This window comes from Phocoena sinus, chromosome 2 (assembly GCF_008692025.1).
Source record: "Phocoena sinus isolate mPhoSin1 chromosome 2, mPhoSin1.pri, whole genome shotgun sequence".
NCBI classification, from domain to species: Eukaryota; Metazoa; Chordata; class Mammalia; order Artiodactyla; family Phocoenidae; genus Phocoena; species Phocoena sinus.
In genome coordinates, this window is record NC_045764.1 from 73,047,154 (window position 1) to 73,060,318 (window position 13,165).

Genomic DNA, 13,165 nt, shown 5'->3' on the forward strand with positions numbered 1-13,165 from the left:
GGTGCTCTGCAACAAGAGAAACCACCGCAATGAGAAGCCCACGTACCGCGATGAAGAGTAGCCTCCGCTCACCCCAACTAGGGAAGGCCCGCAATGAGAAGCCCACGTACCGCGATGAAGAGTAGCCTCTGCTCACCCCAACTAGGGAAGGCCCGTGCGCAGCAATGAAGACCCAATGCAGCCAAAAATAAATAAATCTAAAAAAAAAAGCTGCATTGCAGGAGAGCATCTTTCTTCTTCTTGGTAGAGACTGGAAACTGAACAGCATTCTTCCTGTATTGAGTTTGGAGGAGAGTAAATAATGTGGAGGAAAAATCCAGTAGTGGATGTAAAGAGAGAGAAGCAGAATGGAGATGAGGAACTAGGGAGAGGGGAGAGGGACAGAGGTCCAGGAACAGGACAAGATAGATAGTAGCAGTTAAGGCAGGAAGAAGGGAGTACCGGAAGTAGGGGCTTGGATATGAGTGGAGGCAGATGCGTGTTTACACACAGGAGTAATGTCTAATACTGTACAAGATGAAATACTTTTATCCTGGTATTCATGGTCAGAACTTGCTTTTTTTTTTTTTAGTTAGATGTACAATTAGTTAATTTGAGGGACCATAAATTAAGACATAGATATTATATTTTGCATTTTTTATTACTTTGTATTAACAACAGCCTATTGTTGCTTTCTAGGTTGCTCTCAGTAAAGATGACTTAACAGTTTTAATGAAAATTTTGGTAGAGAATGTTGGAGAAGCTTCTTCACAGCCAAGCCCTACACAGTCTACCCAGGAGGCGATAAGAGTAAGAAAAGACGTTTCCAGTAGACCTGACCACCTTAAAGGTATAAATTGATGGAGATTTTTGCTTTGATTATAGAGAAAAATCAGTATTAATGCCATATTTACTGTTGTTTTTAGTTGTCCAGCATAATGTGGTGTGAATGATCCAGCATTGTATTATTTGCTGTGGAAAATCAGCTGGGGCTGCCTTGAAGCTCCCAGGGGAAGGAGATAGGCTCATTGCTCTAAATGGAGGGCCCACCTCTTATCGCCTGCATGGTGCATATTTGCCCTTTATTTGTGAAAGGTGAATTTGTCCAATATAAGGGACACTGAGGGGGTGTACTTTGAGAAAAAGCAAAGTAGGCATGTAGCATAGTAAGGTCCAAAACTAATTGAGAGAAAAGGACCTTGGTGTCATACTCAGATGACTGGTCCATAAAAAAGGAAGGTATTCTTGTTTAGTAACAGCATTACTTATCTGGCTTCACTGGGGAGTGTGATAGTCAGATACATAAGGGAGTTTCCCAGATTATTAAAATTGAATCTTTCAAAAGCTCTGAACCTTTTAAATTCAGCCATTTTTAAAAGATAATTTTTCTAAAATATAAGGTTTCTTTTTGCTTTCTTGAACAATTATATAGAATAATTTTATAATTGCACTGTTTTCATCATTTAAAATCGTTATGTGAATATCATATGTTTTATTTTAGACTGTGAATAGGTTAATATTTCCATGGCTAAAAAGAGATGAAGTGTTCCTTGTAATAAATGGCCCCAGACTGCTGTGCTTTTATAATGCTCAGGTCATCGGCTGTTACTTATGACAACAGTCTGTAAAACCGCCAGTTAATAACACTGTACCAGCACTGCTTCACCTATAGTTAGGTCTGGTGTGTTTTGAAATCACAAAACAAATGACTAGAGCAGTGTGAAAAATAAGGTTTTTCATTCAGGATAGTTATGAGTACTACATGAGTTTAGTGAGGTCAGCATCTTCTCCCAGGTTAAGTTCATGCCACTGTATAGACAGATGCTAGATAAGTAGGCTGTAGCTCCGGTTAGACAGGAACTATGTACACATGAATAAACTGCAGCAGGCAAGCTTTATGTGATTAAGGATCTCATTATGTTCAGCTGTGGTCAATTCGTGTCTCTGGTTCAGGCTATACAGTTAATGTGGTACTTGGGAAAACTTGTGAGTTCAGATGGAAAAGCTACAAAGATGATGAAGATTGGAATGTAAATTATTTTCAGGAAAGGTAAAGGAAAAAATCCCTAGAGCTTTCCAACTTGGAGAAGCCTTTATCTGGTTAAAGTTATGCAGTGTTTGCTCTTCCAGTAACTTGTACAGTAAGAATAGACTTTCCTATAAATGACAAAAAGAATAGAATCAATCTCCAAAAGAGATTGCAGAATCACTTTGTAAGAGTGATTGAAAGCAATATGTATTGTTCTTTGTCTAAAAAGTTTCTGCCTAAAGATGAGGGGAGAGACTGAATTATTTAAGTCTCTTTCACCTCAGAATTCCGAAGGCTCTCTGTCCCAAATTATATTTGAGCTCCCCTCGACTCTGCTTTTGAATTACATTCTGTTCTTCTTGTAAAGGTAATGGATTGGGTGATATAGGTAATTAAAGATAGTGAGACGTGAACTACACTAGCAGAGGATCTTTTACTGACTGGCTGTCTGTTGTAGGACAAAGTATTTTACTTTTCTCTACCTCCAATTTCATAATCTCTTGAGAATGGCTTGTAACCAGTTATGTGAAATGCTTTGATAATTATAAACTATAATGAAGTAGTCTTGCTCTGGATGGGCTTTTTTAAAAAAGTTGTCTTGATACTCTTTGCAAGGCCCTCTCTCTTTTTATTTTAATTTTTATTTATCTATTTATATATATATATTTTGCGGTACACGGGCCTCTCACTGTTGTGGCCTCTCCCGTTGCGGAGCACAGGCTCCAGACGTGCAGGCTCAGTGGCCATGGCTCACGGGCCCAGCCGCTCTGCGGCATGTGGGATCTTCCTGGGCTGGGGCACGAACCCGTGTCCCCTGCATCGGCAGGCAGGCTCTCAACCACTGCACCACCAGGGAAGCCCCTCTCTTTTTATTTTTAATGTAGATAGTCTGGCTCTATCACTTTGCCTTGTATTAAATATATATGGAATACATGCCATTTTTGTTAATTGTCTCATAATGATTTAAAGAATCCTTGAAAATATGATATAAATTTAGAATCTTAGCTTTTAAAATTTGTATAAAATCATATACATACTTAAAAGCTTTTTAATTTTCATATTTATGTTTAAACCCTCAGAACAAGAAGATGGGACAGACTCAAAGCTTTCTTTGGACCAGAATGTCACTCTCCAGTTTGACTTTCACTTTGAATCTCTTTCTATTATACTTTATAACAGTGATCCCCACCAGGTATGTAGTTAATGTTTGCATCTAGGAATATGTCTTTAGCTCTTGATATTCAATTTTAGAATGTTGTCATTTTTTTCTTTTTTTTTTTTTTTTTTGTGGTATGCGGGCCTTTCACTGTTGTGGCCTCTCCGGTTGCGGAGCACAGGCTCCGGACGCGCAGGCTCAGTGGCCGTGGCTCATGGTCCCAGCCACTTCGCGGCATGTGGGATCTTCCCGGACCGGGGCACGAACCCGCGTCCCGTGCATCGGCAGGCGGACTCTCAACCACTGCGCCACCAGGGAAGCCCTGCATGCGGGCTATTTCATTGAGGCTTGTGGGCTCAGTAGTTGAGGCACGTGGGCTTAGGTGCCCCGTGGCATGTGGGATCTTAGTTCCCCGACCAGGGTTTGAACCTGCCTCTCCTGCATTGGAAGGCAGATTCTTTACCACTGGACCACCAGGGAAGTACCAGTGTTTTTAATCTTACTAGACCAAGGAAAAGTTCTTACTTTTTTCCAAGCAATATCAGCACTAAAACACAACCTATCTCTAGGAGAAGAATTTTATATATGAGTAATTAATTATATGTACAATTTTATTACATAGTTAGATATATATGCATATTTAACTAAGGAAAATAATTTAGTAGTGGCTTTGGAACCTTAGAGGATTATTTTTAAATTCGTGATTATCCATGATATATAAGCATTAATTATGTTTCTCATGAATAAATTTTATATGTAGTAGATACATATTAAGGATACTGATGAGTGAATTGAGGAACCAGGGTCTAGTGCCATTATGATTTGAACCACATAATGTGTAATAGATATTTTAGAAAGCTATTTTTTTATTATATAGGTAGTATCTTCTAATAAATGTTTTTGATTTTATCAATTAAATCTCATAATACTCATACATATGGCACCCATAATATGCGCTGATTGTAAGTATTATATCTGTTGTTTATGTCCATTTATATGTTTCCTTATGTTTCATATTTTCTAAACGTTATACAATATTCATACATTGTTATTGTTGGGCCTTGGGCTCGTGTCTGTCATTTGTGCAATGGACTGCCTTAATTTCATTCTTTTTTCCAAATTTTATTGAAGTATAGTTGATTTACAGTATTGTGTTAATTTCTGCTGTGTATCAAAGTGATTCGGTTATACATATATATATTCTTTTTTTATATTCTTTTCCATTATAGTATATCACAGGATATTGAATATAGTTCCTTGTGCTGTACAGTAGGACCTTGTTGTTTATCCATCCTGTGTATAATAGTTTGCATCTGCTAATCCCAAACTCCCCAATCCTTCCCTCCTCATTGACAACCAGAAGTGTGTTCTCTTTATCTATGAGTCTGTTTGTGTTTCGTAGATACGTTCATTTGTGTCATACTTTAGATCCCACATATAAGTGATATCGTATGGTATTTGTCTTTCTCTTCCTGACTTACTTTGCTCAATATGATAATCTGCAGGTCTATCCATGTTGCTGCAAATGGCATTATTTCCTCCTTTTTATGGCTGAGGAGTATTCCATTGTATACATGTACTACATCTTCTTTATCCATTCATCTGTTGATGGACATTGAGGTTGTTTCCTTGTCTTGGCTATTGTGAATAGTGCTGCTGTGAACATGGGGGTGCATGTATCTTTTTGAATTATATTTTTGTCTGAATATATGCCCAGGAGTGGGGTTGCTGGATCATATGGCAACTCTATTTTTAGTTTTTTGAGGAACATCTATACTGTTTTCCATAGTGGCTGTGCCAATTTCTATAACAGTGTAGGAGGGTTCCCTTTTCTCCACACCCCCTCCAGCATTTGTTATTTGTAGACATTTTAATGTTGGCCATTCTGACTGGTGTGAGTTGACTGCCTTAATTTCTAATGTTTAATGTTAAGAAAAAGATCAGAAAATGACGTAATGGAAAATGAACAGTTAAATGGATTCTTCATTTCAGTTAAGGTACTATTGTTCTACTGGTTTCTCAGCCTTAGAATCTTGGTGTCTTCTTTTACTTCTTTGTAGACCTTCTTTATTCATTTAGATAGAGTACTGTCAGTTTTTTCTTTGAGTGAACATTTGTTCTTTCCTGGCAGTTTTCACTGCTGCTTTATTTGAAACTTCTTAGCTCACACAGTACTGCAGTGGCTTCCTTGTTTGTTGCTCCTCTTCCTTTCATGCATCCTAGACATTGGCACAAGTCAGTTTCCTCAGTTAATCTTATGTAGCCGTTTACAACTTCCCATTCTACTTAGAAAGCATTCAGTGTTATGTGAATTTTAACTTATTAGAAAAATTCATTGGCTCCAAATTGTCTACATCAGTAACCATATCACAAACGCTATTATATTGTGATCAGTAGACGTGTCACTGGTCATTTCTATTAATAGTTACAGATCACAAGTTTGTGAACTATTTACATTTTTATAAATTAAAGGCATTCCAAGTTTTCCAATAATAATTTCATTCTGACCCACTTACATGCCTTGTACTCTTTTGAGTGAGAGAAGGTAGGAAGTTATAACCAGTGTGCCAAGAATTGCGCATCACCAGTACCCTTTTATCAATGTCATGGTCTATAGTGAGCAATTATGACTGAACTGATCATCTTTACTTCCCCGAATTTTTGGTTTTTTTTCTTTTTGGTTGGTTATAAAGATTGAGGTCCTTTTTCCTTAAAGTTTAAATATTTGGCTTAGGATCTGAGACCACGATTAGACCTCCACATTTCTTTCCAGACATCATTCCCTACCTTTCTTTTATTGGAATATTTAAGCCTAAGGTGCCAGTGTGTACCTTGTGCCCTCAGAGCATCTTGAATTGTTTGCTCATGTTTTTTCCCCATCTAGAATGTCTTCTACCCCTCATAGCCTATCTCATTCAACTCAGTCTCTCAAGCTCAGTTAGTTCTCAACCTTCTTCATGAATTTTTCCCAGCCCACAATGATCTCTTTGACCCTATGAGCTCTTGCTGTTTATATTCTTTACCTAATCACTTAATATCCTTTGTGGACTATGGGAAGATATAAGTATGAATAAATAAGTGACGATATATCATTTTTTAATTATTTACAACTTACAGCATCTCCTTGGGATGTTCCTTGTAATGTATTTCTATTGTATTTTTTCAATTAGAGTATAAGCTCACTGAGATCACCTACCATGTCTTATCCTTTCTCATAAAAACTTTAGTTTCTCTCACAGAGTGTTTTACAGAAGAGCTCATTAAATATTGGGTTGGCCAAAAAGTTTGTTTGGTTTTAAGTAAAAATAAAAGACCTTTTTCATTTTCACCAAGAAGTTTATTGAACAATGTATTCATTAACCAAACGAACATTTTGGCCAACCCAATATTTGTAAGTTAGCATAACTGATTGACAGTTTCCTGTTTTTTTTTAAATTTGCATTGAATTGTAAATTAGAAATTTTTATGTATTAACCCTTGTTGAAGATCAGCACACACACATATATTTATTTGTATGTGCACATACAGTCACAAACATGCTCTTTGTTCCAGTTTTAACACACATACTTTAAAAATTTGTGGTATGGATTTGCTTTTTTTTTTTTTTTTTTTTACATCTTTATTGGAGTATAATTGCTTTACAATGGTGTGTTAGTTTCTGCTTTATAACAAAGTGAATCAGTTATACATATACATATGTTCCCATATCTCTTCCCTCTTGCGTTGGATTTGCTTTAAACCTCTGAGTTAAGAAATATGTTTAAAAGTAATTACATAACACCTGAAGATAATTGATTCTTTTGCTTGAAAAATATACCACAGGAATCCAAACTTTCATTTCATAATGACAGTTTCCGGCTTGGTGAACTCAGACTACATCTTATGGCCTCTTCAGGGAAGATGTTTAAGGATGGCTCAATGAATGTCAATATTAAACTTAAGACATGCACCCTTGATGATCTCAGAGAAGGAATTGAGAGAGCAACATCAAGGTTTGTCATCTCTGAATTTGCCGCACATTGTATAAGGTTGACATTGCACTTGGCATTGCTACCAGGCATTGATTGCTCAGCTTAAGATTGTCAGAAGGGATCTTTTGATCATCTTTTTTGGGATTCTGTTTCTTGGGATTATCAAAAGACGTCTTTGGTCATATTTCAGTTTGAAGTGCATCAAGAAGTAGTGCTAATTTCAGGCTCAGTTGCTTTAAAGTTTGAATGAAAGGAAGTTTAATAATAGAGTATTGTCTTAAATGTGGGAACTAAGAAACTGTAAGAGTTTTAATAGTTAAATCTGCATGGGGTGGTTGATTGGTGATATATTTTTCTAAATTGTTCACAGTAGGCAGAATCTTTTTTTCAAAAAAGCCTTAAAGTTATGGATCTTTCTTTTGTTTTATTTTGTCTATATATTTTAAAACAGTTTTGTGAAGTTTCTTTAAAAGTTTTAGTAGATCAACTATACTTAAAAAAAGACCCTACAGGATTAAAAAAAAAATGGAATCCCTAATTTTCACATTATCAACTCATTTTTGAAAGATTAATTTATATCACCCTACTATAAAGTGAGAAACATGCAACTTCAGTAGCCTAATTATATTTTTATTCCTTTCCCAAATAATGAGATGCATAATATTTTTGTCCTTGTTTTTTGGAGAAAAACCGTTCTGCTACTTGAAGTTGGACCCGTTGAATACTTCTGAGCCCTTTGTTTTTCTAAGAGATGAATAAATGAGGAAAGAGTGCTATCATGCAACCAGCTTTTCTGATTTGCAAATTTCATGTCTTGGGGTAGCAATCTAGGCAAGGGTGATAAAAGCCATCCTTCTGTTTCATAGCCTGCTCTTTGCAGTGCACATGAGGATGTGTGGGAATTATTATATCATTGCAGACGCTTGATGAACACTGCCTGATTTGAATTACATTGAATAATTTGGGAGTCAGTTGTATAGGATGATCTTTGGAGACAAATTCTTTCAGGGAGGTTTTATTTTGTAAAATAATATAAAGAGGTTGTCTTTTAAATTTTGTGGGACCACATTAATGTGTTTTGTTAATTGCCAAACTTCCTTTCAGCAATCATTGTTTTTCTAGTATTACATTATAATTATAAAATATTCTATAATTACTTATTATCATGAACCTTGCTGTGGAGATTAGGAGACCGTGTCTTGGTTGCTCTCTTAATTAGACTCGAGTTAACACTGATCTGTTTTCTATTCACAGATTGGAAACTGAAAGGTGAAAGAAAAATTATTAAAATGTATAGGAAATGTTTAATCTTTTTAATTCTTTTAGCAGAAATAAAATAATGAATGTATATATTTTTTCAGAATGATTGATAAGAAGAATGGCCAAGATAACAACAGTTCTATGATTGACATAAGTTACACACAAGACAAGAATGGAAGTCATATTGATGCTGTTCTTGACAAGCTGTATGTTTGTGCCAGTGTGGAATTTCTGATGACTGTGGCAGATTTCTTTATCAAAGCTGTACCTCAGAGTCCAGAAAATATGGCTAAAGAATCACAGATTCCACTGCGACAGACTGCCTTAGCAAAAATCAAGATGGAGAAAGGTTAGCAGAATTTATCTGTCACCTTGTGTATTTTACCAAAATTACAAACTGGAAAAAAGAGAAATGGAGAAATTAAGAATGTAAGATTACTCTTTCAAATTTAAATGTATTCAGCAGAAAAACCTTAGTAAGCATAGATTTTTTTTTTTTTTTTTTTGCGGTATGCGGGCCTCTCACTGTTGTGGCCTCTCCCGTTGGCAGACGCGCAGGCTCAGCGGCCATGGCTCACGGACCCAGCCGCTCCACGGCATGTGGGATCTTCCCAGACCGGGGCACGAACCCGTGTCCCCTGCATCGGCAGGCGGACTCTCAACCGCTGCGCCACCAGGGAAGCCCAAGCATAGATTTTTTTAAGAGAGAGGTGGAGTAAAAATATCTATCGGATCAGGCACCAGGAAACCTCTGCTCTGGTTCCAACTCTGCCATTAACATTTCTTTACCCATCCAGAAATACAGCCTGTTTTATAAAAAGGGAATCTTTCATTCAAAGAAAATATTTGGAAGAATTAAATCATATTGAAGAGCAATTAAACAGCTGAAAGCAGAGGGTGGGAGTATTGGAGGACCCAACATGACACCCCTGGACATCACCTTAGATTCCTTAAAGTTAGCAGAGGGTTTGTGCAGGTCTGGTCTCCATGTATGCTGGTGCCACTCCCTGACCCATAAACCATTTATTCCAGCATTGCCAAATAGATCAGTGATTTTCTCTGTTAAATTGTGATTGTCTAAGGTCAGGCGTTTTTCTCTCTAATGTGCAACTCAGCAAGATTGGAAAACTGCCGTTTACTGGCAAGGTCAGAATTTTATTTTTCCATTTACCTTTCTTAAACAGTAATCATGTGATATCTCTGTATTCATAGATGCATGTAATGTATTTATACTATAGATTGTATGACACTAACTGTAGACTTAAGGGTGAAATCAAGGCAGACAAGTAATAATGGCCTGTGTACTTACCAGGGTCTCCTGTCCTCTTCCTGATACTCCCCTCGCCTGTTTTCCCTTCCTTGCTCCTGCAGCATAACATAGGACACTCAGACGTATACACACATGCATCGCATATATGTGTTAATTCTGACAAAAAGAACTTCAAAACAAGATGGTTTCTGCTAGGTCAAAGTGAGAATGATGTTAACAACAGGGATCAAGATTGCATTATCCCACGTAATCAGCATTTGTTAATAATCATTTATCGTTAGTCTTTACCGATCAGTTATTAATATTGTTACTTTCACCATATCTATAATAGCAGGATATTACAAGCAACTTAGCAACTTACAGATAACATGTACCCAAGTGACAAGATTTACTTTACTAGAACTTTTATGGTTCCTATTTTTGTTTCTTCAGATGACTCTGTAAGACCAAATATGACTTTAAACGCCAAGATCACAGATCCAGAAGTGGTGTTTGTTGCCAACCTGACAAAGGCTGATGCTCCCGCTCTGACAGCCTCATTCCAGTGTAACCTCTGTCTGTCGACATCCAGACTCGAACAGATAATGAAAGCTTCTGTGAGAGACCTTAAAGTGCTTGCTTGCCCTTTTCTCAGAGAAAAGAGAGGAGAAAACATTACCACAGTAAGAATTACCTTATATTCTAAACTTGGATTGAAGGATGGCAGATATGGTTGATTCATAGAATCCCAGAATGTGAGAGCTCTGTAGGACTTCAGAGAGTATTTACTCCAGCTTGAGATTTTACAAATAAGGATGTTGAATTCCAAAGATGTTAAATGATTTAGCCATGTCTGTAGTGACAGAACTGTAGACTGTCTCCAGACTCATTTTCATTATACTGTCTTTTGCTGAACAGTGTTTGAATTTTAGTACAAATCAACATTCCTTTTCAGCTGTTGCTTTTGTTCACCACAGTATATCCAATGAGTGAGTGGATGAATGAACCAAAAAATTCATTAGTTCATGTGCCCAAAAGAGATTATGTTTTGCTTCATTACAAATTAACTTCAGTTGTGCTTTCACATTATAGTTGAACAATGTGGTTTTAGTTAATTAAATTTATTACTGTACCAAATGTTTTTTAATGTTAAATTGATAATTTTATGTTAAAGAGCATCATTATATAATGTGACTCATTTGCAGTGTTATTTTAAATTAAAAAAAATTCATGGACAAAGTAACTTGAATAAAGAAGTGCAGTGCTAAGCTTAATCTATACTGTATCATGAAACATTCTTTTTAGCAGGATCATCTTCTATTTTTTTTTTTTGGTTGCACCGGGTCTTAGTTGTGGCATGCATGTGGGATCTAGTTCCCTGACCGGGGGCCCCCTGCGTTGGGAGTGCAGAGTCCTATCCACTGCGCCACAGGGGAAGTCCCAGGATCATCTTCTTTTGACATGTCACAGAAAGCTTATATTAATCATTCTATTTAAAGCTCATCCTACTTTTTTAAAAATGAAAGTTATGCACACTAGTTCCCCCATTCAGTTCAGGTGCATTTTATTTGTTTCTTTAATGATATTTAATAACATAGCCTTCATGGTTTTAATAAATCGTCGAGTTTGAAGATTTGAAATCTGTTCTAATAAGGAAATTCAAGACTGACCTGTTGTTAATCATCTGGAAGCTGTTCATTTACCTACCTTACTATAGTCTTTTTTTAAAAGGAGTTAACAGAACTATTTGTTTAGAATAACATTTTCAAGTGATTTAGTGACCATAAAAATTATAATGAAATACCATTTCCATTTCCTCATTTACCTCTTTGCAAATGTAAGACCTTACCATAGTCCTTAGCTCATTTTTGTAGATATCTTAAAAGTGTATTTTACATAGGGCATCATCTAAAAGACATTTTAGCAAAAGGAAACATTTTAAACTTCTAATAGTAAATGTGCATTACTACTTAAGAATTTGGCATAAAGGAATTCATCAGAACCGCTTAAAGTCCTTTCCAATGGCCATAGACTTGTTATAGTTTGGAGGAGCCCTCACAAGAGATTCTCAGCTAATTTAATTTGCCTTTTTGCTTCTAGTTGTAGACTATAGTTAAAGATCTCAAATTAAGTAAGACATGTTCATAAGTAAACTTCATTTATTTGTTTCTAGATCTTACAGCCCTGTTCTCTATTTATGAAAAAATGTACATGGGCTTCAGGAAAAGAAGATATAAATATTGAAGTTGAAGAATTTATAATTAAGGTTAGTGCCTATCATATTATTTAGGTGAAGATCAATTCTTTTTTTTTAATTAATTAATTTATTTTTGGCTGCGTTGGGTCTTTGTTGCTGCACACGGGCTTTCTCTAGTTGCAGCGAGTGGGGGCTACTCTTCGTTGCGGTGCGCGGGCTTCTCATTGCAGTGGCTTCTCTTGTTGCAGAGCATGGGCTCTAGGTGTGTGGGCTTCAGTAGTTGTGGCACATGGGCTCAGTAGTGGCTCAGGGGCTCTAGAGCACCGGCTCAGCAGTTGTGGCACATGGGCTTAGTTGCTCTGCAGCATGTGGGATCTTCCTGGACCAGGGCTCGAACCCACGTCCCTTGCATTGGCAGGCAGGTTCTTAATCACTGCGCCACCAGGGAAGTCCCACAATCAATTCTTACTTTTCTTATCTTTTGATGACTCTCACATCTAGAGCATTATGCTAGTCACATATTTAGTAATCAATAAAAACCTCTAATATTAAAATACACTTTTCTTTAATGCAAATGTTTGTTTCTGTTTTCTTTGAAAGAGTGCAGGTGAGTCTTGAGCAACGCGGGGATTAGCAGTGCTTTAACTTTATAGTCAGACCTCGGTATATGCGGTTCCTCAGAATCTGCATTCCTCCATGTCTGAGGTTCTACATCTGCGGATTCAAACAGCTGTGGCTCGTGTAGTACCATAGTATTTACTACTGAAAAAAAATCCACATATAAGTGAACCCCCGCAGTTCAAATCCATGTTGCTCAGGGTGAACTGCACTTTTAAATGATCAGCATAGTTTTTATCTAGTGTATTTGTGTGTGTGTTGGAGATTGGGTTTGGGTGGGGAGAGCAGAGATGAATTGGGAAGAGAAGGAAAGGAAAGATGGAAAAATGAGGTTGCTTTTATTTTATTTGCAATGTTATTTTTAGGCTTTTATTTGAGATGTAGTTTGGTTGAATTTAATAATTATGTGATTAAATGTTTTATTTCTCTTATAAAATATTTATAATGACAGATGTATGCCAGAAATAAATTATTAGAATTTTTTTAATCTCTTACATTGGTAGTATTGAAAAAGCAATCTGCTCGCCAAAGTACTTTTCTCTCAATATTTTAAATTACTGGTTTGTCTTAGATGGTGTTTTGTTAACAGATTTACTTTTCTACAGACTTAAAATGCAAAATGGGGAGAAAACTTGGATTTGCATGCATTTTCTCTGTGACACTGGGTTAAGGTGCTGAGGGATTGTTTTTCCATGTCTTTCTTTGT

The 13,165-nt window shown here is 36.6% G+C and overlaps 1 protein-coding gene across 3 annotated transcripts in view; it reads left to right on the forward strand.

Annotated features, from left to right (window-relative positions):
• Positions 1 to 13,165, forward strand: part of VPS13C (vacuolar protein sorting 13 homolog C) — a 176,398-nt gene that overhangs the window by 112,016 nt on the left and 51,217 nt on the right. For all 3 annotated transcript variants that reach the window (XR_004348280.1, XM_032621285.1, XM_032621287.1), the window contains exons 46-51: positions 679 to 829; positions 3,088 to 3,200; positions 6,987 to 7,156; positions 8,497 to 8,744; positions 10,098 to 10,327; positions 11,818 to 11,910. Coding sequence is in view for 2 of the 3 variants with exons in the window: in XM_032621285.1 (XP_032477176.1) it covers positions 679 to 829; positions 3,088 to 3,200; positions 6,987 to 7,156; positions 8,497 to 8,744; positions 10,098 to 10,327; positions 11,818 to 11,910 (1,005 nt within the window). In the remaining variant the exon portion in view is untranslated. The remainder of the gene's footprint in view (positions 1 to 678; positions 830 to 3,087; positions 3,201 to 6,986; positions 7,157 to 8,496; positions 8,745 to 10,097; positions 10,328 to 11,817; positions 11,911 to 13,165) is intronic.